Raw genomic sequence first — 27,816 nt, 5'->3', positions numbered from 1 at the left:
AGGAGGAGTAATTCTACCTTTTGCATGCTACATTACAGAAAAGTATAGAAGAGATAGCAGTCACGGCTCAGTTGTAACACTTGCACCTCTGAATAAGCAAGTTGTGGCAGTTTCTCCACTATTGCCACACGGAAACATTAGCACAACGTCCAGGCTGATGCCCCAGTACTAAGGGAGTGCTCTCAGGTCTTTGTGAACATAACACACATTACACTATTTCAAAAAGAGGACCTGCATTTACATAGCAGCTGTGATGATCTCAAGGTAATACAAAATGCTTAACAGCCGATGATGTTCAATCAAACTCTTGTAAGTTTGGAACTGTCATAGCCAAACTCCCATTAACAGTAGCAATCAGATCATCTATTTTATTTGTGATGTTGAGTCATCTTGCGTGACCACCTAAAAGAACAGACAGGGCTTTTATTTAATATCTTATCTAGAAGACAGTCCAACAGTGCAGCGTTGGGGAGGTGTTAGCCCAGTGGTATTATCGCGAGAATATTAATCCAGAAACTCAGCTAAGGTTCTGGTTTGAATCCCACCATGGCAGATGGTAGAATTTGAATTTTAAATAAAATCAGGAGTTTAATGGGTGAATGATGACGTGGAGGTGCCGGTGTTGGACTGGGGGTGGACAGAGTCAGAAGTCACACAGCATCAGGTTATAGTCCAACAGGTTTATTTGAAATCACAAGCTTTCAAAGCGCTGCCCCTTCGTCAGGTGAAGTGAAGGGAAGGGCACAGGCACAAAATTTATACACATAGAGGTAACGGCAAGATAAGGGGGAGAAGGACTAGCAGGAGGTCATTGTGCACAATGGAACTCATGACATAGGAAGAAAAAAGGATGAAGTTCTGAGGCGAGAATACAGGAAGTTAGGCAGGAATTTAAAAAGGAGGTCCTTGACAGTAGTAATATCTAGATTACTCCAGGTGCCTCAAGCTAGTGAGGTAGGAATAGGAGGATAGAGCAGATGAATGCATGGCTGAGGGGCTGGCGCAGGGGAGAAGGATTCACGTTTTTGGATCATTGAAATTTCTTCAGTAGAAGTTACCTGTACAAGAAGGACGATTGCACCTGAATTGGAAGGGGACAAATACATTGGTGGGGACATTTGCTAGAGATGCTCGGGAGGATTTAATCAAGTTGCGGATTGGGGCAGGGAGGTGCAGATGAGACCCAGAGAGAGACTGAGGAAAGAGATCAGTCTGAGACCGGTACAGTTGGGAAAAGGAGCAAGTCAAACAGTCAGGGCGGGCAGGAACAAAGCAGAGAACGAGGTAGGACCAATAAATTAAATTACATTTATTTCAAAGCAAGAGGCCCAACAGGTAAGGCAGATAAACTCAGGGCATGGTTGGGAACATGGGACTGGGATATCACAGCAATTACAGAGACGTGGCTCAGAGATGGTCAGGACTTGCAGCTTGATGTTCCAGGGTATAGATGCTATAGGAAGGATAAGAAGAGGGGGCAAGAGATGAAGGGGAGTGGAGTTTTTGATTAGGGATAACATTACGGCTGTACTTAGGGAGGATATTCCTGGTAATACACCCAGGGAAATTACTTGGGTGGAACTGAGAAATAAGAAAGGGATGATCACCTTATTGGAATTGTACTATAGACCCCCATTCACAGCAGGAAATTGAGAAATAAATTTGTAAGATCTCAGTTGTCTGTAAGAATAATAGGGTGGTTCCAGTAGGGGATTTTAACTTTCCAAACATAGTCTGCGACTGCCATAGTGTTAAAAGTTTGGATGGAGAGGAATATGTTAAACATGAACAAGAAAATTTCCTGATGCAGTATGTGGATGCACCTCCTAGGGAAGGTGCACAACTTGACCTACTCTTGGGAAGTAAGGCTGGGCAGGTGACTGAAATGTCACTGAGACAGCACTTTGGGGCAAATGACCATTATTCTATAAGTTTTAAAACAGAGACGGAAAAGGATTGACAAGATCTAAAAGTTAAAGTTCTAAATGGGAGGAAAACCAATTTTGATGGTATCAGGCAAGAACCTTCAAAAGTCGATAGGGAGAGGACGTCTGTAAAAGGGGCAGCTGGAAAATGGAAAGCCTTCATAAATGGGATAATGGAGTCCACAGACAGTACATTCCCTGTTAGGGTGAAGGGCAAGTCTGGTAGGTGAAGGGAATGCTGAATGACTACAGAAATTGACATTTTGGTCAAGAATAAGAAGGAAACAAATGTCAGATATAGGCAAATAGGTTTCAGGAGAATCCAAAGGGATTCTACAAATACATTAGGGACAAAAGGGTACCTAGGGAGAGAATAGGGCCCCTTAAAGATCAGCAAGGACATCTAGGTGTGGAACCACTGGAGATGGGGGAGATACTAAACAAGTATTTTGCAACAGTGTTTAATGTGGAGAAAGATATGAAAGCTATCAAACGTGGGGAAATAAATAGCAACATATTGAAAAATGTCCATATTACAGAGGAGGTGGTCTTGGATGTCTTAAAACGCATAAATGTGGATAAATCCCTGGGCCCTGATCAGGTATACCCCACAACTCTGTGGGAAGCTAGGGAATTGATTGCTGAGCACATTGCTGAGACGTTTGTATCATTGATAGCACAGGCGAGGTGCCAGAAGACTGGAGGTTGGCTAATGTTGTGCTACTATTTAAAAAAGATGGCAAGGAAAAGCCAGGGAACTATTGACGCGTTAACCTGACATCGGTGGTGGGTAAGTTTTGGAGGGAATACCGGTGGATAGGATTTACATGTATTTGGAAAGGCGAGGAGTGATTAACAATAGTCAACATGGCTTTGTGCGTAGGAAATAATGTCTGATAAACTTGATTAAGTTCTTTGAAGAAGTAACAAAGAGGACTGATGAGCGCAGGGCAGCGAATTTGATCTACATGGGCTTCAGTAAGCTGTTTGTCAATGTTCCTCACGGTAGACTGGTTAGCAAGGTTAGATCACATGGAATACAGGGAGAACTTGCCATTTGGATACAGCACTGGCTCGAAGGTAGAAGGCAGAGTGTGATGGTGGACGTTTGCTTTTCAGGCTGGAGGCCTGAGAGGAGCTGTGTGCCACAAGGATCGGTGCGGGGTCCACTGCTTTTTGTCAGTTATATTAACGATTTGGTTGTGAACATAGAAGGTATGGCTAGTAAGTTTGCAGATGACACCAAAATTGAAGGTGTAGTGGACAGCGAAGAAGGTTACCTCAGAGTACAACAGGGTCTTGATCAGATAGGCCAATGGGCCAAGGAGTGGCAGACAGAGTTTAATTTAGACAAATGCGAGGTGCTGCATTTTGGAAAGGCAAATCAGGGCAGGACTTACACATTTAACGGTAAGGTCCTGCGGAGTGTTGCTGAACATAGAGACCTTTCAGCGCAGGCTCATAGTTCCTTGAAAGTGGAGTCATTGGTAGATAGGATAGTGAAGAAGGTTTTTGGTATGAGACTTAATAGGAACTGCAGATGCTGGAGAATCTGAGATAACAAGGTGTGGAGCTGGGTGAACACAGCAGGCCAAGCAGCATCTTAGGAGCAGGAAAACTGACGTTTCAGGCCTGGATCCGGTATGTTTGTTTTTATTTGTCAGTGCATTGAGTATAGGAGATGGGAGATCATGTTGTGGCTGTACAGGACATTGGTTAGGCTACTTTTGGAGTATTGCATGCAGTTCGGGTCTCCCTGCAATAGGGAGGATGTTGTAAAACTTGAAAAGGTTCAGAAAAAATTTACAAACATGTTGCCAGAGCTGGAGATTTGAGCTATGGGGAGAGGCTGAATAGGCTGGGGCTATTTTCCTTGGAGCATCAGAGGCTGAGGAGTGACTTAAAAGAGGTTTATAAAATCATGAGTGGCATGGACTGGGTAAGCAGACAAGGTCTTGGACTGGAGGGCTCCCAAACAAGAGGGGCATAGGTTTAAGCAGAGAGGGGAAAGATTTAAAAAGGACCTGAAGGGCAACTTTTTCTCATAGAGGGTGGTGCAGGTATGAAATCAGCTACCAGAGGAAATGATGGAGGTTGGTACAATTACAACATTTAAAAGGCATCTTAATGGGTATATGAATAGGAAGGGTTTAGAAGGATATGGGTCAAATGCTGGTAAGTGGCAGTAGATTAATTTATGATATCTGGTCAGCAAGGACATGCTGTTCCAATGCTGTACAGCTCTATGACTTTAATTCCGGGTAACTAACAGTGAGATTTCCTGGTGTACTGCGTCAATGGTTATGCCTCAATACTTGCAGTAGAAAGAGCAGACAGTCTGTTTGCTGTATAAGAGAATGTGATGTGTGCACATTGGCTGCTATGTTTCCTATAACAGTGACTACAAGTCAAATAAATTGGATGTAAAGTGCCTCAGGACATGCTTGATGCATGCAAGGCAACCTATGAAATGCATCCCTTCCTTTTACATATAAGAAACTATTTTATTATATTCCATTCATCTGATGGAGGCTTGACTACCAGAGAAATTCACATTCCTAAAGTATAGAACTTACTGCAGGGCCAAATAGTAGAAATAGTTACCTTCGGTCTTATAGCATTATAATCAATCACTTGCTCTTTGGATTCATGTTTATGAGCTAGAATAGTTGGTAGTCCCACACTGGGCAGTGAGTAAATGGCAGATTCGAACAGTCTTCCGGATATCCTGTCATCAATAAACTTCAACAAAGAGACAACAGTTACCATTAGGAAAAAGCATAAAGATTGTGGAATAAACTACCAGTAATGGTTAATATTTTAGTGATTTATAGGCAAGATTTTATGTCAGTATAATTTGAGTGACTTCTCATATTGGTTATTGTGGATTGATAGTCATCCTTCCCCTACAACACAGTCTGCTATATTTTGGTCAAGATGCAAGATATTGTCCTCGCGTCAATCATCTCAGACAATCCCAATAATCATACATAAATCTCTCATCATCTTCTGCTGTAAAAGGTCATGATAATGACATCCTGATCAAACAAAAATATATTCCTATTGTACACCAACTTACAATAGTATACCACAAACCAAAGTATGATGCTCATTATCTTCAAATGGTAAATTGTATATACTTCTCACCAGAACGTAACTCAGTCTAAAAATGAACAAACACATTACTCAATGTTCAACAGGAAAAATGGACAAAACTTCATTGTGAAGCAGTATTGTCTTCTGGCAGACTTTGCAGTCATCCTCAATGTACATTTTTCTTCCAAAAATGTGCTTTAGTTATAAAATTTGGAAAGTATATTACTTGACTGGTCAAAGTACAAAACAAAACCAATCACAATAGTGGAATGGCTTTCTTCTGTGCAGTAACACTTTGGTGATTCTGTGAAATCTGTTTCTTCCTATACAGCATAGTGCTCACTGCATTTACTGTTGGTATCTGCTATTGAAGAGTCATTCTGTTGGTGTGCTACTTGTTTATGAGGTGAAATATTAAGCAAAAGCTATTAGGAAATTGACAAACCATGTAATATGTTTCTGGTCTGTTGTCAACGTTACATATGATCTGCAGATATTTTTCCACGCAGAAGGGAAGTATGCTAACCTATTCTGTTTTTGATTTGGACACAAGAGCATAAGAAGAAGGAGCAAGAGTAACCAATTCAGCTCCTGCTTTGCCAATTTGATAATCTATCAAATGGATTTGATACAATACAGTTTGGAACTGGAGGAACACGGCAGGCCAGGCAGCATCAGAGGAGCAGGAAAGTTGATGTTTCGGGTCAGGATCCTCCCTGCTCCTCTGATGCTGCCTGGCTTGCTGTGTTTCTCCAGCCCCACAATATTGCCTCTGTCTCCAGCATTTATAGTTCTTGCTATCTCCAGATGGATTTAATGGTTTGATTTCCTCCCACCTTAGTGGAAAAATCAGTACGGGTGAATCGTTGGCTGGCTGTTGATAGACAGTTGAAGTTATTGATGATTTCCTTGAGCTGGATGCTCATTGTTAGGATTTTGAGCTCCTCGTACTACACCGATTTTGTAGTCTCGTTCTTTCCTTAGTTGAATAAAGTTGCTTTTCAATCCTTGTTGTTGCTCATAGCCAGAAAAGCCACAGAACTAAACAGCTACTGTAAGAAAAAAATTCCAAACAGAAAGTTCCTCCAGAGAATTGACCAAAAGAGCGGTGTAAGTCTGAATAAACACTTCCATAGTCAGAAATAGGAGAATGAGAACTATCAAAATAGAAAACATAGCAGTAAGAAGAGTAAAATCCCATTAGCAGCCAAGGGGATATATCCAGACCGAGTATCTATTAAAGGAAACAAATTGCTGGATACCCAGAGCTGGTTCAATCCATAAGAGAGAAAAAAAATTATTTCTAATAAACAACCCAGGCTGGGTAACAATTACAGCTTTCATCAGAGATTTCATAATTTCTAACCTTTACAAAAACGTTAACAAACGACTTAAGCAAATTCTTCTAAAACAAAGATTTAAAATTCTTATCTTCATGTTCAAATATCTCCCAGGGTCTCATCCTTCTCACCCACAAGGCACAAGTCAGGAGTGTGATGGGATACTCTCCGCTTGCCTGGACGGGTGCAGCTCCAAAAACACTCAAGAAGTTTGATGCCATCCACAACAAAAATAACCTGCTTGATTGGCACTACATCCACTAACGTCCACGCATTGCACTACACTTTGTAGAAATGTGTACTATCTAGAAAGTGAAATGCAGAAATTCACTAAAGCTCGTTAGCTAGCACTTTACAAACCCACAACCTCTAGTAGAAGGACAAGGGAAGCAGATACATGGGAACTCGGGCATGTGCTAGTTTCCCTCTGACCCACTCACCACCCTGACTTGGAAGTGTACAACCATTCCATCATTGTTGCTAGGACAAAGTCCTGGAAGGCTCTGCTCACCAGCATTGTGAGTACACTGCAACAATCAAGAAGGTAACCCACCATGACCATCTCCAGGCCAACTAGGCATGGGAAATAAATGTTAGCTCAGACGGTGATGCTCACATCCTATGAATAAACAATGAGAAAAACATTTTGATCGAGGGGTGGATGGGACAAGGACAAAAGCAAAGTGCATAATCAGGTCGAAGAGAGAAGATACTGCATGATAGAACAGTGAGGCTTCCAGGGCCACACCAAATGGACTGCAGTGGTTGAAGAAGGCAGCTCACCACCAGCTTCACAAGGGCAACTAGAGATGGGCAAGAAATGCTGGTCCGACCAGTGATGCCCGCATCTCATAAATGAATAAAGGAAAAGCTTAGAGAAACAGATAAGCTTTAGGTCTACTGCTGTCTGGAAGTAGATATAAGAGAAATACCAAAACAGGCACAGAACAGGAAACAAAATTGAGGCAATAGTCTGAGATTGTGGAACTCAGTATTGAATCTGAATGGCTGTGAAATGCCAAATTAAGAGATGAAGTTTATTGTGTTTCTCTGGAACAGTGCAGCAGATCAGGAACAGAGATATCAGCCTGACAGCATGGTGGAAAATTCTGGCAGGTCACTAGCAGCTCAGGGTCCTAACTTGCAGACTTACTCAAGACACTGTGCAAAACGATCACTCAATATGCACCGAGTTTCTCCATTGAAGAGGACAGCACATTGTGAGCAGTAAACTCGATTAAAGGAAGTACATGTAAGTCATTGCTTCACCTTGAAGGAATGTTTGGAACTTTGGATAGTGAGGACAGGCAGTAAAAGGGCAGTAGTACATCAGTGTTTGTGTGAAAAGATGCTGAGGGAAGGGTGAAGCTGGTTATCAAGGAGGGAATAGTCCCTTTGGAATGCTGAGAGGAGGGTATTTGGGAAGACACTGGTGGCATCCACTTGAGGTACTTGAAAAGGGAGAAATATAATGCTGAACACTGGTGGAGTGAACAGATATGGACAAGGGGAACTCTATTGTGACCCTACAGGAGCAAGAAGGATGGTTGAGATCAGTTGTGTGGGGAGAAAGGCAGGCATAGTCAAAGCCCTTGTCAACCACTGTTGGGGAAGTCCACATTTCAAATAAAAAGGTATTCCAGAAAGTTGCTCCATTGGAAAAAGAAACCAGGAAGGTGAAGGAATGGGAAGGATGGAATCCTTCCAAGTTCCAGGGTGTGAGAAAGTGTAGTCGAGAAAACTACGGGAGCGATTGGAATACCAACTGAACGCCAACTGCGAGAAATCGAATCCAACCAAAAACTCATTTTGTCGCTCATACATCTACAAATCTACCAGTCACTTTCTGGTATGTTTTACTAGCGTCCATTATTCAATCTGTGAGTTTTCACAGTGAGATTTGTTCATAAGGACATTGTAGACACATTCAATCTTGTCCTCACTGATGCCTTTTTCAAGCAGATAAAGGGCAAGGTTAGGACCATAAACCCGTGAAACCGCAAAAGACTAGACTTGACGATTTCAAGAGGGTCCTGTCTGATTTCCCACATTCTACTCTCCATAAATGTGAGGTCTTTCAAATCTCTACTGCCTTAGATCTGATTGATTGATTGGCATCACATTGAAATAACTGCACAGATGCCAGCATCCCCTCACCAAGTCACCTTTTATTTACTTGTGCACAGTACGCTGGCTGTAGTCAGCCAGCTCCAAGTCCTCACTTGCACTGAGGAAATTCTAACCTCCAGGTTATATTGGTCAGCCAGGGCTTTCCTGATTGGCCCCAGGTTAACAACCCTAATCAATGACTTTGTAGTCAACAAGATCAACCTGGTTCCAATCATTACACACATGTACTGAGACACAGTGAAAAGTGTTGTTATGTGTGCTACATAGGCAGATTGTATAAAACAAAGTGCGTCAGGGCAGCAGAAGAGAGAGCAGGATATAGTGTTACAGGCTCAGAGTGCGTACAGAGGAGAGATCAGAATTAATACTTGAGAGGTCCATTCAAAAGTTTGGTAACAGTTTTGTTCTTACACACACCAAATTCCATTCACCTATAATCCCCATGCCTGCTGAGCGATATCGGCTCCAAGTCGATTGACACATTGGTGACGGCTGTGTTGCTGAGATTGGCCCAGTGCAGACTCATGGCGCAGGTGTTATCGGTAGGGGCAAGATGGCACTGAAGAATGGCAACACGGTTCTGTGGCAGTAGCATGGCAAAGGGACTCAAGGCTGGCTGACTGCTTTTTGTTGATGATGATCTCAGTGCTGGGGTGGAAGAGCCCTGATCCAGGCCCATGGCTCAGCACTTAAGAATGACTGTAATGCTGAACTTTTAAATGTGTTTCTTTACTTTTGTACTTTATACCTAAGATAGTGTACCTAGGTATCTTTGTACCTAAGATGGCGCTGGAAAATGGCGACTTTGTACATTTTTGACTGTCCTCCTGTATCCCTGTGTTTGAATACACGTGACAATAAAACTCAATCCTGATTCCAATTCTAAACAAAATTCCTCCAGAGCCTGGTGTCTTTTCTATGCCTGCAGCCTTTTATAATATCTGCATTGATCTAATTCTAGTCTCTTGTGTATGCCCAGTTTTAACCTCTTCTCCTTTGGTGTCCGCGTCTTCAGCTGCCTATCAGTAACCTCTGGAATTCCTATCCTAAACATCTCCATTACTCTACGTTATTTTCCTTCTTTAAGACGCTCATTAAAATTTGCCTTTTTGACCAAACTTTGATCATAGAAGTTCACCATCATGGCTGTTCAGCCAACTAAATAGCCTAAATTCTGCTTTCTTCCCATAACCTTTGACCCTTCAAACCTGCCCTGCCATTCATCACCATCATGGCTGATCATTCAACTCACTGGCCTATTCCTGCTTTCTTCCCATAACCTTTGATCCCATTCGCCCCAAGTGCTATATCTAGTCACCTCTTGACTACATTCAATGTTTTGTCATCGACTACTTCCTGTGGTAATGAATTCCACAGGCTCACCACTCTTTGGGCTAAGAAATGTCTCCTCATCTCCATCCTAAATGGTCTACCCTGAATCCTCAGACTGTGAGCCCTGGTTCTGGACACACCCACCATCGGGAACATCCTTGCGGCATATACCCTGTCCAGTCTGTAAGAAGATGTTAGCCAATTCTACATTAGGTTCTCTCAAAAGTCTCTGTCAACATGTAATGGATCTGCAATAAAATCTCCTGATGTGGCTCAAGCGTGCAATGTTGGTGTCATAGTGCTCCTGTGACTTACTTCACTGTATCAAAAGCACAATATAATTAAGCTAGAGATAACAAGAACTGCAGATGCTGGAGTCAGAGATAACACTCCGTGGAGCTGGAGGAACACAGCAGGCCAGACAGCATCAAGTCCTGACTCAAAACATCAACCTTCCTGCTCCTCTGATGCTGCCTGGCCTGCTGTGTTCCTCCAGCTGCACACAGTGTTATCTCTATTTAATTAAGCTATGTTGCTGCTGTTTGATTATGTTATTCAGAGGTCACTGAGAATGGATACAGTACCTCTTCTATTGATTGAAATGAGAAACATTCCCTCAATGTAGACCAAAGACTAAACCCTCCTGGCCTGTATGGCTAAGCCACTGGGATCATATAAATTTAACCAGTTCACCTTTGACAATAACTTGACGTCAAACATCAACTCGTAAAAGACAGTAGTGTTGGTCTGATGAGTGAAGTGGAGAGGTTGAAGAAAATCTCATAACAATTACAGCATTCAGCAGTTGCACTGTTGTTTTATCATTTTTATTTTAATTCAGTTGAGGAGCACTCTTAAACACAAAATGATGAAGGGCTTCTACAACACTGTCAAGCAAGGATTGTGTGGGCTGATTTGGAGGGATGTATACTTCAGCATGTTCTCTGCTGAAACTTGAGGACACTGTGTTATCCTAATGAAAGCTGCAGCCTGTTGAGGTCCAGCACATCTGATCAGTTTACCACGTAAAAAGGAGTAGACCATTTAGCCCATCAAGTCTACTGCACCATTTAACGAGCTCATGTCTGATCTGACAATCCACAACTCCACTTTCCTGCCTTTTGCCCATAACCCCCTATTCCCTTCCTGATTAAAAATCTGCCTTGAATATGCTTAATGACACAGCCTCTACAGCCCTCTGAAATAAAGAATTGCACAGATTCACCTTCTAAGAGAAGAAATTTCTCCTTATCTCTGTTTTAAATGTGTCACCCTTTATTCTCAAATTATGCCCTCTGGTCCTAGACTCTCCCACAAGGGGAAACAATCTTCCTGCAGCTTCTCTGTCAAGTTCTCTAAGATTCTTAGATAACAAAGTGTGAAGCTGGATGAACACAGCAGGCCAACCAGCATCTCAGGAGCACAAAAGCTGACGTTTCGGGCCTAGACCCTTCATCAGAGAGGGGGGATGGGGACAGGGTTCTGAAATAAATAGGGAGAGAGGGGGAGGCAGACTGAAGATGGATTGTGGGGAGGGGATAGGTCAGTCCAGGGAGGACGGACGGACAGGTCTTATTTGCTTCAAAAAGGCCGCCTCTCCTTTTTCTATGTTCCAGTGAGCACAGGCCTAATCTACAAAATCTAGGCACTCCCTACATTCCTGGCATTCTCATTGAAATTTACAGAATACTGAGAGGCCTGGATACAGTAGACATGGCAAAGGTGATTCCACTAATAGGAAAGACTAGCACCTGTCAGCACAGGTTCAGAGTGAAGGGATGACCCTTTAGTTCTGAGAGGAGGATGAATTTCTTCATCCAGAGGGTGGTTAATCTGTGAAACTCATTGCCACAGAGGATCGTGGAGGCCATGTTATTGAGCATGTTTCAGACAGAGATTGATGGGTTCTTGATTAGTAAGGGCTTCAAGGGTTACTTGGAGAAGGTAGAAGATAGGGCTAGAGAAACCTATCAGTTGTGATTGAATGGTGGAGCAGAGTTGATGGGCTGAACAGCCTAATTCTGTTCCTATTTCTCATGGTCTTTTGGTATCAGATTGGTGAAACCTCTCTGGACAGCCTCCAAAACCAGTGTACGTTTCCTTAGATAGGAGCCCAAAACTGTTCACAGTATTCCAACTATGGTCTTTCTGGTGCCTTGTATAGTTTGAAACATATAAAATAATCAGAGGGTTAGATAGGGTGGATAGGGAGAGTCTTTTTCCTAGGATAGTGACGGCGAGCACGAGGGGGCATAGCTTTAAATTGAGGGGTGAAAGATATAGGACAGATGTCAGAGGTAGTTTCTTTACTTGGAGAAGAGTAAGGGAATGGAATGCTTTGCCTGCAGTGGTAGTAGATTTGCCAACGTTAGGTACATTTAAGTCATCATTGGATAAGCATATGGACGTACGTGGAATAGTGTAGGTTTGATGGGCTTGAGATCGGTATGGCAGGTCGGCACGACATCGAGGGCCGAAGGGCCTGTACTGTGCTGTAATGTTCTATGTTCTATGTTCTATGTTCTATTCCATTTGCCTTTCCAACTACCCAATGAACTTGGAGGCTAGTTTTTTGTGATTCATGGATGAGGACTCTCAGGTCCTTCTGTTCAGTAGCTTTCGACAGTCTCTTACTGTATTTCAAGATAAGTCAGTCTGAGGGAGGTCACAGTTTTGTAATCAGTCAAGGAATTGAGGTAATGATCTGAAGGGGCTCAAAGCATGTGAGATCTGTGCTGTACTGATGATACATGGGTCCATTTGAAAGCCATAATGTGTACAGCCTGCTCTATACTGAAGCTTGGACATAAAGCACAGCTGATTAGATATGCAATATACTAAGGACTGGTGCATTGGCCTGAAGGCATACACAGGAGGATATGAGTTTTGTTGATGTTAGATTTGACAATGTGGAGCTATGTATAATAAGTGCAGTCTATTTATTTTCTAATCAACCTGTTCAGGAATGTTAGTACATTCTAGAGCAGGTAGAACTTGACATCTAACAGGACTTGATGGGTCAAATCCTGGATGTTCCCCATGACCAGGGAGTCTAGAATTAGGGGTCACAGTCTAAGGGTTTGGGACAGGCCATTTAGGATTAAGACGAGGAGAAATTTCTCTGCCCAGAGAGTGGTCAGTCTGTGGGATTCACCGAAAATGGTTGAGGCCAAGTCATTGGATGTTATCAAGGAGCTAGATATAGTTCTTAAGGCTAAAGGGATCAAAGGGGATAGGGGAGAAAGTGGGAACAGAGTGCTGAGTTGGATGATTAGCCATGACCGTCATTAAAGGTAGAGAAGGCTTGAAGGCCGAATGGACTACTCCTGTGCCTATATTTTGCAAACCTGGTCCTTCTAGACCAGAGGTAGAGACACTACCTCTGCAGCACAAGAGCCCCTATTTGTCTACATAGGGAATAGAAGGAGCTACAATTCCTTTAGTCTGCAAATGTTTAATGTGAATCATCTGGAGCTCTGAGCAGTTGCCAATCACAATGCTTACCTCAGAATGAACAATGATGTCATCAAGGCTCCCTTTTGAGGTTGCATCACTGACATCATCTTCCACGACTGACTCATAGTCTTTATCTGAAATCAATACAGAACAACAAACGATCCAATATTTGCTCTCTGAGGAAGATTTCTTCACCAAAGTGGAAGACACTTTGCCAAGTAGAAATAAAATATTGCAGATGGTGGAAATCTGAAATAAAAAGCAACGATGTTGGGGAGTCTCCTCAGGTCTAGCAGCATCTGTGCCAAGAGAAACTACATTTGCGTTTCCATTTTAATGGAGCCAGTTCCAAAGAAGAGTGTTTGGACTTGAAACACTAACTCCGTTTTTGTCTTGCCAGACCTGCTGAGTTTCTCCAACATTCCCTGTTTTTATTTTGGTATTTAGTCAGCATTCAAAATCTTGAGAAGCTTAATATGATGGGGCTTCCAGCAAAACTTCATTGATCAATTTATAGACCTAGTGCTTTAAACTCTAGTTCTGAATGCAGAAATCTTCATGCAAGCAAATAGGAAACACTGTCCCGCTTTACATAACCAATGAATATTTACTTAATCTAGAGGAGAAGGTGGCTTAGTGGTAATGTCTCTGGGCTAGTTTTGTTCTTATTCATCCTTGGGACATAGGCATCGCTGGTGAGGCCAGCATTACTGGTGAGTTACATAGCAACTCTAGGTAAGATTTCCTTCCCTCAAGACTATTAGTGAATCACGCGGCTCCTCAAAACAGTTGACTGTGGTTACATGGCTACCATTAGGCTAGCTTTTTATTGAATTGTTTTATTCAGACACAGGATGAGCGTGTCTCTGGCTTGACCAGCATTTATTGCCCATCCCTAATTGCCCAGAGGGCAGTTGAGAGTCCACCACATTGCTGTGGGTCTGCAGTCACATCTAGACCAGGCGAGGTGGGGAAGGTAGTTTCCTTCCCTAAAGGGTGAGTGAACGAATTGGGTTTGTCCGATAATCGGCAATTTTTATTGAATTAAAGTTGCACCTTATGCGATGGTGCCCTTCCGAACTAAAAACATGAGCCTGGATTACTAGTTCAGTGTCTTGATCACTACAGCAATACCTCACCATACTACTCCAAAGGCTTTGGGATTATGGGCTCAAATTGCACTGCTGCCACTCGTGAAATTTAAATTCAATTTATAAACCTAACCTAAAGCTAACCCAAAGTGACAATGATAACCATCACTGGTTGTTGTAAAAATGCATCTGGGTTTCTTTAGGGAAGGAAATCTATCAGCTGAACCTGGTCTGGCCTATATTCCAGATTCAGAGAAATATGATTGAGTCTGAACTGCCCTCTGGAATAGCCTAGCAATTCACTCACAGTTCAAGGGAGCTTAGGGATGGGTAACAAGTCATGAAAGAATAAAATGTGTGCATGGAGCTGGAAGATAGAGCTGAAGTTTTAAATGAATGCTTCCATAGATCCTTAAAAGCAACAGGACAGGTAGATAAGGTGGTTAAGAAGGCACAGGGGATGCTTAAATTTATTAGTCACGGTATTGAATTCAAGAGCAAGGAGGTTACAATGGAGCTGTAGGTAACTTTAGTTGACCACAGTTGAAGTCCTATGCGGTTCTGGGCAACACACTATAAGAAGGGCTGATTGCATTAAATAGGATGCAGAAGAGTTTTGCCAGGATGTTGCCTGGGCTGAAGTCGTTCAGCTGTGAAGACACATTAGATAGGTTAGGTGCAGAGCTGGATGAACACAGCAGGCCAAGCAGCTGCTTGGCCTGCTGTGTTCATCCAGCTCTGTACCTTGTTACCTCAGATTTTCCAGCATCTGCAGTTTCTGCTATCTCTTAGATAGGTTAGGGTTGTTTTCCTTGGAGTACAGAAGGCTGTGGGGAGATCTGATTGAGATATATAGAGTTCTGAGAGTCATAGACATGGCAGATTGGGACAAACCTTTCCCCTTAAAAAAAAACAGCAGCACAGTTTAAGATAAGGAGCAGGAGGTTTAACGGGAATTTGAGGAAAAAAATCTTTCAGTCAGTCAGCTGTGGGTATGTGGGGCCCTCTGCCTGAAAGGGTGAGAGAGGTAGGAACCCTCAAGAAATGTAAGGGCCAATTGGATGAGCAATTCAAATACCATACCACTCAAAGCTGCAAGCCAAGTGCTGGAAAATGGGATTAGAATAGATGTTTGATGACTGGCATGGACACGATGGGCCGAAGGGCCTTTATCCATGTTGTAAAAAATAGACCCTGAAATCAGAAAATACATGAAGTGTGCGAGTGCCAATGTAATGTTGTCATGTGAACTGTTAGTATAATTTTAACACTATTCTGTCACTGGGAAATTTGTCTAAATGTTCATCATCAAGGAAAAAACCTACTGCAGTAACAGTGGCACTCACAATTTGGGCAAAGTAGGTATAATTGTGGAAATTCAAGACAAAAAAGCAAATATGCCTCAAGGGGCATTACCAGTGATAGTGAGGGAGAGAAACTCTAAGTACTGTTGGAACTGCTCAGCTGCAAGTGTGACAGTCTGGGCAAATAACAAGTGTGCAAAGTACATTATAAATCTCAAAGCAGTTTTGGTCACAGAAAAAAAAAAGATAAAACGGTATCGGAGAGGTGCAAAAATGATTTACAAGGATCAGACGAACTGAGGATTTAGATCTGCCAGAAACATTAAGCTGGCTGAAGTTGTTCTCTCAGGGAAAATAGAAGGTCGAAGGGCAACCAAATAAAGATTGTAAAATTCATTAAAGGCTCTGCCAGGATAAACATTATATTTCCACGTGTGGGAAGAATCCAAATCTAGGGGTTATAAATTTTCAAGAGAAATGATTAGAATGTAGAACTTTCTGCCACATTGGATGCTTGAGACGATAAATTCTTTTAAGTGGTGGTTAGATAAAAGACGAAGTAGGTTGGAAGAGATGGGTGCAGAGAACAAACACTGCAACACTGGGTCAAACTGTAAATTCAATGAAACATCATTCAGACTATTTATTACATTAACACTGCAACAATTTTTAGAAAGCACATGAACAGCTGGATGTTGAATCACAGAGACCAGAAATGCTGCAGACTTGCTTCTGGGTGATAGCCTATCCTAGCTGAGTAGTCATTTTTAATATATATTCATTCACAGGATGAGGACATTACTGGCTTGGCCACCATTTATTGCCTGTTCTTAATAGTCCAGGCTGCCTGGTCTGCTGTGTTCCTCCAGGTGCACACTGTGTTATTTCTGACTCCAGCATCTGCAGTTTTTGCTATTTCTAGATAAGGATGGCAGTTTTCTTCTCTAAAGGACATTAATAAACCAGATGTGTTTTTCTGAAAGTCAACACAGGATTCATGGTCATCATTAGGCCCTTAATTCCAGATACCGAATTCAAATTCCACCATCTGCCATGGCAAGTTTTGAACCCAGGACCCCAGAACATTACCTGGGTCTCTGCATTAACAGCCCAGTGCTAATACCACTAGGCCTTTGCCCCCCCAGTTAAGGGTTTTGCAGTTGACCCCAGTGCCTTGCATCAGGAGGCCAAAAGAGCTGACAATTTGCATAAATGTTACCTCAGGTCCTATTTTTCAGGACTGGAGAACCATTTTTTATCGTACTAGAAATGATTTTGAGATTAAAATGCAATTCAGATATCAGCCTTGATCCGGCACATTGCACCTTATACTCAAAGCCTCTTGGTTGTGGGCACAAGGCCCACTCCAACCATTATAATATCTCAGGCCTTTGGTAAAGGGTCTCCTTGCTGAGTTTTTAAAATTCATTCATAGTCTAGGACAGCATTTATTGCCCATCCCTAATTGCCCAGAGGGCAGTTAAGAGTCAACCACATTGCTGTGGGTCTGGGGTCACATGTAGGCCAGACCAACTAAGGATGGCAGTTTCTTTCCCTAAAGGGCATTAGTGAACCAAGTGGGTTTTTCCAACAATCAAAATGGTTTCATGGTCACCATGAGACTCTTAATTCAACATTTCTTTCAAATTCAAATTCCACCATCTGCCACTGTGGGATTTGAACTTGGGTCCCCAAATCATTACTTGGGTCTTGAGATTAACAGTCCAGCAATACAACCACTAGACCACTGCCTCCCCCTTGCTGTGCTAGGGTTAGTTTGATTCTAGGCACAGAGGGTGTGGAGCATTATTTTGCTTCGTTTTCTCCCATTGACAGGTGTCCCACTTTGGCAGGATAAACTTGGTTAAGGAAGGATTTTGGATAATGTCACATCAAGGGAGGAGTGGGAAGGGGTAAGGGTGGTTGGGTGTGGAAGGGTAAATGAAAGCCCCTTAAAATTGGTTCAAAACATTAACTTATATCAATAGAAATACCTGTGGTTGATGAGCTAAAAAACGCTGAGAGCTGGCTAAACAACTCTGACTCTCCTGTCTCTAAAATATCGAGTTTCTCTTGAAGCACGATCATGAAACATGGATAAGATTCAAGTGAACAATATGTTAGAAGTCAGATTCTGCAGTAAGTCATTACAACATTCTATTCACATCAAACTCCCCCTGTAGCTCAAGCTCTGTTTCCAATCAGCTGATGTGTTTCTTCTCTGGAAACAGAACACAAGTTAAAGAGGCAATGCCAGAACACAATTTGTTGTTAATTAAAGGACTCAGCCACTATAAATAAAATATAAATATATATAGCTTGTATTTTAAATAGACTATCACTGAGCATGAATCATTTATGAAAAGATACCCTGGTTTGAAATGATATTCCAGAAATTGTCCAATGTTTGTGTGTTTTGCAAACATGGAACTGAAATATTTGTGAATTATTGAATCCAGTGCATTTACCAAAATCCACCCACCAGTGAGCACTAGTGACCATTAGACATAGGAGCAGAGTAGGACATTCAGCCCATCAAGTGTGCTCTGCCATTCAATGAGATCATGGCTGATCTGATAATCCTCAAATCCATTTTCCTGCTTTTTTCCCCCAATCCTCAATTCCCTTAATGACTAAACAGCTGTCTCTCTCAGCATTGAGTATCCTCAATGAACCAGCCTCTACAGCCCTCTGCTATAGAGAATTCCACAGATTTACCACTTTACATGAGGAAAAAATTCCTCCTTAGTTCTCTCATAAATGAGATTATACCCTCTTGTCGTTGACTATCCCACAAGGGGAAACAACCTTTCCGCATCTACTCCATCAAAACCCTTAAGATCTCATATGTTTTAATAAAGTGACCTCTCATTCCTCTGAACTCCAGTGATTACAGACCCAGTTCAACCTATGCGCATAAGAAAATCCCTCAATACCTGGGATCAGCCTAATGCACCTTCTCTGGATTGCCTCCAATACTAATGTATCTTCCCTTTGATAAGGGACCATAACTGTTCACAGTATTCCAGAAGTGGTCTGACTAGTGCCTTTCAGAGGTTTATCAAGAAAAATATCTCAAAAAACAAAGACCAGTACAGCATAGGAATAGGCCATTCAGTGTGCTAGACTGCGCCGACATATGGTGCCTTACTAAACTAAAAACATTTTGCCTCTCCATGGTCTGTATTGTCGTATTCCCTGCGAATTCATATATCTGTCAAGGTGCACCTTAAATGTTCCTATTGTGTCTGCCTCCACCACCTCTTCAGACAGTGCATTTCAGGCACTTACCACCCTCTGTGTAAAAAAAACTTACCTTTCATATCTCCTTTAAACTTACCCCTTTTACCTGTATTGCCAAGTAATTTACTTTTCTACCCTGGAAAAGACTGTAACAACCTATTCCATCCACTCCTCTCGTAATTTTGTAAAGATCCATCAGGATTTTTATGCTTCATTCCTGTTGGAATAAAGGCCAACATTCCACTCGTCTTCCCTATTACCTGCTGGACATGGAACTGATTTTATACACAGTGGTCCCCCAAATTCCTCTGTGCTGCAGCTTTTTACAGTCTTTCTCCATTTAAATAATCTTCGGCTCCTCTATTCTTTCTGCCAGAGGGCTGAATCTCACACTTCCCTCATTGTATTGCATCTGCCAAGATTTTTCCCATTTGTTTGACCTGTTTACATCCCTCTATAAAACACTTTGTGTCATCCTCTTTACTTCCCTGCCCGCCTACTTTTGAATCATTTGCAAATATGACAACAGTATTTCCCCAGTCTCATTCTCTGCAGGGGTTTATGATCACTCTGGCCTCTCTCTTCCTTCTTATAAATACTTAAACAGGCTGACACTGTCAAAGTGAGTGGGGGCTCAAGGAGACCACCCTACTGAAAATGCCTGGTAATAGTATGCCGAGATTTGGGAAAACGCTCACCCCCATTTGCAAAGGGACAAATCAATGACCCCATTTGTTCCTCCCAGATCCTTGAAGGCTTTTCACCTTTGGCTGTCCCTCATTATGTCAACTCAGGCTTGTCTGCTTGAGTTGGATCTTCATGTGAAACAACAGAATCTTGACCCGCATAGCTTTGGAGGCATGGAACAGAATGTCCCGTAAGGAAGGGGGAGCCAAAGAGTGGCATCTGATTTCTTTTCTTCCCTTCTCTGCTGATGCCCTGCCTCATCGTTAATATGTTGTGACTCAAAACATGAAACAACTTGATGCATAAATTGTCACCACTTTGACCCATTGGTAGCAAGCTCCTCCCAGCCATTAACATTGATGCTGTAGCATTTCAAGGATAGCTTCAGGGTGTCACTAAAGTGTTTTCTTTATCCCACCCTGGAACACTGGCCATTTGGCTGAGGAGGATAAAGACCTATTGGGGTAAACTCCTTTTGGCCATCCAGACAGAATGTCCTGTCCAAAAAAACTGATTTACAGGGATTTTGCCTGAATGCTTGTGTCACTGGCTTCAAGGAAGAGCCCAGAGATAGTCCTCCCATTGAATATGAGGAGAAACAGTGCTGATGGAATTTCTATAGTGCTCTTATATGTCAACAGTGCACAGTGCACTGCAGTAAATGTGTGAATGACCACTCTAAACACTTGCAAATTTGTTGACTCATGGAGGCCTTTGCTGTAAAACACTACAGGGTTCAGACCCTAGTAATCTTGGCTCTTCATAACGTTTCCTTGCCCTGCAGGATCTCTGTACATCTCCAAACTAGCCACTCATATAACACACCCACACACCTACCACTTCCACCACTGATTTCCTTTGTTCTGTCAATGTTGAACATGTCTTCAGATGCCTAAACTTCTCCTCTACTCTGTCTCTTTCTCCTCTTCAAGTTGTTGTTTTAAAATCTACTTTTTGAACATCTATCCAATTATTCCTTGTGTGGTCCAGAGTTTCACTTTATATGAGAGTGCTCCTGCGAAACATCTTGGGCTGTTTTACCAAATTAAAGGCACTCTATCAAATTCAGATGAACAGTCACTTTTCTCTGTTCTCTTTTCAGTATTTGCTTTCAGAGACAATGCAGTTCCTTACCAAATTGCCTATGGCTGTGACTAAGCAGCCAGCTGGAATCAGTCTGTGTGAGAACTGACGTTACTGGAAATTTGTCGGGATCCAGAATTGCAACAGGAGAGTCCACAATGTCCGAAATGATTTCACTGGAACTGTTCCATGGAAATACAAAGTTAATATAAACAGACTCAAACAAACCCGAAATTAAAAGTGCAAATACTCTGTTGTTTGCAATTCACAAATTTATACCTTTCTATTACTATTACTTTTAACAGGTATCTGTTTGGAGAGATCCATGAAATGTAGATGAGAGTAGTGAGATTTGGAAATCTGTGTCTGAAAAGATGGCAGAGACTTTTCTAATATTTAAAAAGTATCTGGATTGGTACTTGAAGTGCACTAAACCTACAATACTACAGAGCTAGAAAACAGGATTAAGCTTTAAGTGGTACCAATGACTAATATAAGTAAAGAGAAACAGTCAGGAAAAGTTTCACTCATGTTAGGATGGTTTTAATCATCAATTTAAATTTCATGTAAATGACAGAGTTCAAAGTTTAGTCAGAAAATTGAGATGTTAATTTTCATGCGACATGTAGTTAGTTTAAGGGTGAAAATGTAAGCCACTTGTTGGCTGTTTTAGACGCAATGGCCTGAATGGCCTTCTTGCATGTTGTAATATTCCATTTTCTAATCAACCTGCTCTAAGTTGATTAGTCCCTAAAGGCCTGGCATTTCCATGCTAATCCGCTCCTTTTAGACTATCATTAAAACCTGTCTGTTTCATTGAGTCACATAGTACAGAAACCAACCCTTCGGTTCAATCAGCCCACGCTGGCCATGTTCTCAAACTAAACTAGTCCTACTTGCCTGCGTTTGACCCATATTCCTCCAAACATTTCCTACTTACATACTTATCTAAACATCTTTTAAATGTTGTATCTGTATCTGCATCTTCCACTTTCTCTAGCAGTTCACTCCATATACGAACCACCCTCTGTATGAAAAGGCTGCTCTTTGTGTCCTTTTAATTTTTTCTCCTTTCACCTTAAAAAAAATCTCTAGATTTGAACTCCCCCACCCTAGAGAAAAGACCCTTGTAATTCACCTTACCTATGCCCCTCATGATGTTACAAACCTCTGTAAGGTTCCCATCAACCTCCTATGCTCTTGCGAAAGAAGTCCCAGTCTATCTAGCCTATATCTTCCACTCAAATCCTCCATTCCCATAAACATCCTGGTAAATCTTTTCTGAATCCTCTCTAGCTTAACATACAACAGGGCGATCATAACTGCACACAGTGCTCCACCAATTGCCTCAGCAATGTCCTGTACATTTTCAACATGATGTCCCAAGTCCCACACTCAAAGGTCTGAGCAATAAAGGTAAACGTGCTAAACATCTTCTTAACCATCATGTGGATTTTTACAGCAACACTTTAGATTATGTTTAATTTATTTCAATGAGGACAACCTGGTCATTCGAACATCAGTAGCTTACTTGTATGCAAACTTATTCCTACTCTTATTGTTTAGAATAAATATGATTTTGACCTGTGTGATGCATGGTGCACAAAGTGTATATATTTTAATGTAATTTATTTTTGAGTTTGGGTTTTTGAATTTGAACTAGTGGCTTATGGATTTTTCACCAAGTAAACAGTAAACAGTGTTGGGCATTAAGTTTTCAGATGAAGTATTCTAGATTTTTTGGGATTCTTATTGGAAGCATCATAGCTGGGGAAACAGTGTTTTAGTTTAAATTTAGGGCAGTCCTACAGGGTTGTTAGCTGAAGATGTATATGGTCGGCGTGGACTGGTTGGACCAAAGGGTCTTTTTCCATGCTGTATGACCCTATGTAAAGTAGATGTTTCTGAGAAAGGGAGAAGTTAATTTAGAATTGTTAATAATAGTTGACTTCAGTGCAAGGAGTTTCATTCAAAAGTTCCAAAACCAGAAAGATTTGGTTAAAACACTGAAGGTGTTAAGTTAAATTGAAATAGCCTCATCTCAGTTGTATGATTAATGAAGGAGGACACTACCAGATTCTGGAGATCAGATATTGAACCCACAGGTAAGCCAGACCTTGTGTGGGATAGAGAAAGGAATTCTCTCTGGTATTTGAGTACTGTAATGGAATGCTGTTGAGATGAATAGGATTTTTGTTTATTGTGTGGTTTGTAATTTTTAAACATGCATTAGATGTAATTAACTTGGTTCATTTTATTTTGTATTCATTTCTTTTGCATAATAAACTTCCATTTTATGGTTAAAACCAAATTGGCAGCATTATGTGCTTATTCTTTACTCCTCAGAAATACCAAAAAAGCAAAATATAGTCCATTAGGACAGGTTTCAGTCTGAGATATGTACTGACCAATAACATCAGCTGCAATCATAACACCTGCGATAAAGAAAACAAAGCTCTTGCATTCAGGTAGCACCATTATACAATTCAAGATCTTGCATGATCTATAACAATATATGTATTGTTGAAACCCAGTGGCAATTGCTGCAGTTTCATGAAGCTTGTTGTTACCACCACTAGAATCTCCATGGCTTGGTGTTTAATCTTATCCAATTACTTTTCCAGATAAAAAGTGTTATATAAGTGAAATAACAAGGTGTGGAGCTGGATGAACACAGTAGGCCATGCAGCATCCCAGGAGCAGGAAGGCTGATGTTTCGGGCCCAGACCCTTCTTGTTATCATGGATGTTGCTGTTGCTTGCACATTCTCCAAACCATTCTACAGAGCTGATTTTTCCTGGCACAGACACTAACAAGCCTCAAGTATGTTCAGTTTTTCAATTGCTTGTTTGTGTTGTTGTATTTAATTATGAATGCAATGCTAACTTATAAAGTTGAAAGAAAAAATAATGCTGGAAATCTGATATTAACACTGGGAATGCCTCATGTGAATCAATGGCCTTGAGGTATTATTGCTGGACTATTAATCCAGAAACCCAAGTAATACCCTGGAAAAGAAACTGGAAAAACTACAGATTCTGGATACCAGAAACAGTTCTGAAGAAGGATCTCTGAACTCAAAACATTAACTCTGATTTCTTTGCACAGAAGCTGCAAGCCCTGTTGAGTTTCTCCAGCAATTTCTGTTTTTGTTTCTAATATCCTGGGGACCTACATTTGAATCCTGCTATAAATTCAATTCATAAAGTCTGGATTTGAGAGTCTAATGATGGCCATGAAATTATCGTTGATTGTCAGAAAAACACATGTGGTTCACTAATGTGTTTTAGGGAAGGAAATCTGCCATCCTTTCCTGGTCTGGCCTACATGTGACTCTAGATCTAGTGCTTGTGGTTGATGCTTAACTGCCATTTGGGCAATTAGGAATGGGCAATAAATGCTGGTCTCACCAGTGATGTCCTAATCCTGAGACTGAATGATTAAAGAAGGACAAAGGCTGTTCAGTCAGCATTTTGAACTGGTTAAATAAGTTAATGCTTCTAAAGGTGATTAATTAAAAAAAACTTCCCCTGACCATTTCAGATTCTGCAGTGAATTCCAATGAATATTTAAAATGTGAGTTTTTTATGCTGGTTACTTGTGAATTCTTACCCATCATAAAATGTTGTGTCAGTTCTCAATTCTGTTTGTGTCAAGCTTTCTGCTATACTTGAGGGACTTGAAGGAACTGTAGAAGAGAGAGAAGAAAGTAGTAATGATGGCTAATATTTAGAAAAAGAAATAGTCAGAAGATCATTGGATTGCTAAGTATTACATATATCATTATAATCATCAACTTAAACTTCATGAGAATGACAGAGAGAAACAAACTCAAAGTTTAAACAGGAAATTAAGGACTTAGTTTTTAAGCAACATTTAACATTATGAATAAGGGGTGAATACTAAAATATGGGAGGCACAGTGGCGAGCACAGCTGTCTCACAGCACCGGGGATCTGGGTTTGGTATCAGCCTTGGGCAACTGTCTATGCTGATATTGCCCATTCTCCCTATGTCTGTGTAGGTTTCCTCCGGGTGGACTGGTTTCCTTCCATAATCCAAAGATGTGCAGGTTAGGTGGATTGGCCAAAGGAAGTGTAGGGTTACAGGAACAGGATCGGGAAATGGGTCAGTATGAGATGCTGATTGGAGGGTTGGTATGAACTTGACGGGCCTAATGGTCTGTTCTCACGCTATAAGGATTATAAAAAACAAATTAGCCTGCAGGTCAATCAAAGTTGATTGAGCCACAAAAACAAAGTTGCTGGAAAAGCTCAGCAGGTCTGACAGCATCTGTGAAGGAGAAAACAGAATTAACGTTTCGGGTCTGGTGACCTTTCTTCAAAACTGATCAGTTGATTGAGTACCTTATCCACCATCATCTATATGCATTCCTGCATTTTCATAGTATTCCTACACTGTGAAAGTAGGCTATTCAGCCTATTGATTCCACATCAACCCTCTGAAGAGCATGCCATCCACACCCAGCACCCCGACCCTATCCCTGCATTTCTCACGGCTAATCCACCCAGCCTGCACATCTTTGGACTGTGGGGGGTAACCAGAGCACCCAGAAGAAACCCACACAGACACAGGGAGAATGTGCAAACTCCACAGAGACAGTCACCCGAGGGTGGAATCGAATACAGGTTCCTGGTGCTGGGAGCCACTGTACCACCCATGTTAAGTTATCATTATACATTCAGTAGAATGAACATTATCCAGCATACAGCAGAACCTTATGCCTCTAGTAGAGAAACAATGCCTGTTAACCCTTTGTAGTTCATGGAAATAGCAGGAATTGAATCAAAGCTCGTCTTTACAGACTGCAACCTCGAGAAACCTACAGAAATTAATGAAAAATTAATAAAAAATAACTTCTCCTCACCATTTCAGACTCTGTAGTGAATTCCTCTCTGCCTTTGACTCTATACTGAAGGCAATGAAGGAAAAATACTGTAAGCAGGGGGTTTGGAGGCCGAGGCAAAAGGTCTGGGAACTACAGCAGCTGGTGGAATTTAAATTCAATTAATAAAGTCTGGAATTGAAAATTAGTCTCAGTAATGGTTACCGTGAAATTACCATCGATTGTTGTAAAAACCTGTCTGCTTCACATATATTCTTGAGGGAAAAGAATCTGCCATCCCTACCCGGACTCACCTATGCATGACACCAAATCCACAGCAATGGGGTTGACTCTTAACTAGCCTCTGTTAATGATCTGACTGGTGACTCAGTTCAGGGCTAACTAGGGATGGACACCAAATGCTTGTCTTGCCAGTCACGCCCACATCCCATGAAAGAATTAAAAAAAACTTACAATCAATTCAGACAGACAACATTAGTATTGTAAATAGCAACAGCAATCACCTGATGGGGATATCAGAGATTTTGGATAAGGTGCATTCTACTGTACGCTGTAATATTCAACATTGTGCAAACCTCTTATATTTTATTTTATATTAAGGCTGGTCTCTCACCATGGTTTACATTTTGATCACTTGTTTTATTTGTATCGTTATCACAATTAAGTAACCAGTGCCATGATGGCCTCTCAATCTCTCTTTCTCCCTCTATGTTTCTCTCTCCATCAATACTATTGACCAGGCTTCCAGTAATCAAATGATAAAATCATTTTTTTCTAACCTACAGTCAGACAGTTCAATAGGTCAGCCAAAACATCCTGCAGTTCTGATAAACCAAAAATCTCTAGAAGGATAGAAAGCAAGATGCTAATCTTCAATCCAGATTGAAGCTGCAAACTCTGATGTTCTGTCATTAAAATGACCCCAGGTTGCCTGCAGTTTTGACACACTACCACGTTCCCTGGCTAACTCCTCTGTCTTGGGCCTGCTGCATTGCTCCAGTGAGACTCAGCACAAACTGGGAGAACAGTATCTCATCTTCTTCTGCTTGGGGGCCCTGCAACCTTCCAGACTCAATATCAAGTTCAATAATTCTAGAATCTGAACACGTACTTCCAAGTCCTTTACCCATCCCCACACCCTAGGTCCTAGCATTACATGGGCTGTTTTCATACAGTCACAGAGATATACTGCACAGAAATAGACTCTTCGGCCCAACTTGTCCATGCCGATCAGATATCCTAAATTAATCTGGTCTCATTTGCCAGCATTTGGCACATATTCCTCTAAACCCTTCCTATTCATGTACCCATCCAGACGCCTTTTAAATGTTATATGCGTAGCAGTTTCCACCACTTCATCTGGTAGCTGATTCAATGAATGCACCACCCTCTGGGTCAAAAGGTTGTCCCTTAGGTCCCTTTTATATCCTTCCCCACTCACCTTAAAACTATACCTGCTAGTTTTGTACTCCCCCACCCCGGGGAAAAGACCTTGCCTATTTACCCAATCCATGCCCCTCATGATTTTATGAACCTCTAAAAGGTCACCCCTCAGCTTCTGATGCTCCAAGGAAAATAGATCCAACCTATTCAGCCTCTCCCTGTAGCTCAAACTCTCCAACACTGGCAACATTCTTGTATATCTTTTCTGTGAAACTTTCAAGTTTCACAACATCATTCCCATAGCAGGGAGAACAGAACTGCACACAATACTCCAAAAGTAGCCTAATCAATGTCGTATACTGCTGTAACATGACCCTCCCAACTCCTCTATTCAATGCAGTGACCAATAAAAACAAACAGACCAAACAGCTTCTTCTCTATCTTATCTACCTGCAAATCCACTTTCAAAGAACATTGAACCTGTACTCCAAGGTTTCTTTGTTCAGCAAAACTCCCCAGGACCTTACCATTAAGTGTGTAAGTCCTGCCCTGATTTGCCTTTCCAAAATGTAGCACCTCACATTGGTCTAAATTAAACTCTATCTGCCACTCCTCAGCCCATTGGTCTAATTTCCCGTTGTACTCTGAGGTAACCTTCTTTGCTCTCCACTACACCTCCAATTTTGGTAACAGCTGCAAACTTACTAACAATACCCCTCCTACGTTCACATCCAAATCATTTATATAAATGATGAAAAGCAGTGGATCAAGCACTGATCGTTGTGACAGACCACTGGTCACAGGTCTCCAGTCTAAAAACCAAACTCCATCACCACCATCTGTCTTCTAGCTTCGAGCTAGTTCTGTATCCAAATGGCTA

At 41.6% G+C, this 27,816-nt stretch overlaps 1 protein-coding gene across 4 annotated transcripts in view; it reads right to left on the bottom strand.

Moving 5' to 3' along the window:
* LOC125457949 (glutamate-rich protein 6-like) overlaps positions 1-27,816 on the bottom strand; it is a 66,833-nt gene that overhangs the window by 34,510 nt on the left and 4,507 nt on the right. For 2 of the 4 annotated variants that reach the window (XM_048542766.2, XM_048542769.2), the window contains 5 exons: positions 24,300-24,375; positions 20,739-20,869; positions 17,669-17,746; positions 13,328-13,413; positions 4,530-4,667 (listed from right to left, as the gene is read on the bottom strand). In XM_048542766.2, coding sequence (XP_048398723.2) covers positions 4,530-4,667; positions 13,328-13,413; positions 17,669-17,746; positions 20,739-20,869; positions 24,300-24,375 — 509 coding nt within the window. Of the gene's footprint in view, positions 1-4,529; positions 4,668-13,327; positions 13,414-17,668; positions 17,747-20,738; positions 20,870-24,299; positions 24,376-27,816 lie in introns of those variants that run through there. The other 2 variants (XM_048542768.2, XM_048542770.2) reach the window with 2 other exon arrangements.

Source organism: Stegostoma tigrinum, chromosome 14 (assembly GCF_030684315.1).
Source record: "Stegostoma tigrinum isolate sSteTig4 chromosome 14, sSteTig4.hap1, whole genome shotgun sequence".
NCBI lineage: Eukaryota > Metazoa > Chordata > Chondrichthyes > Orectolobiformes > Stegostomatidae > Stegostoma > Stegostoma tigrinum.
Note: the sequence above shows the minus strand (reverse complement) of the source record. Positions and strands in the feature narration are given on the sequence as shown.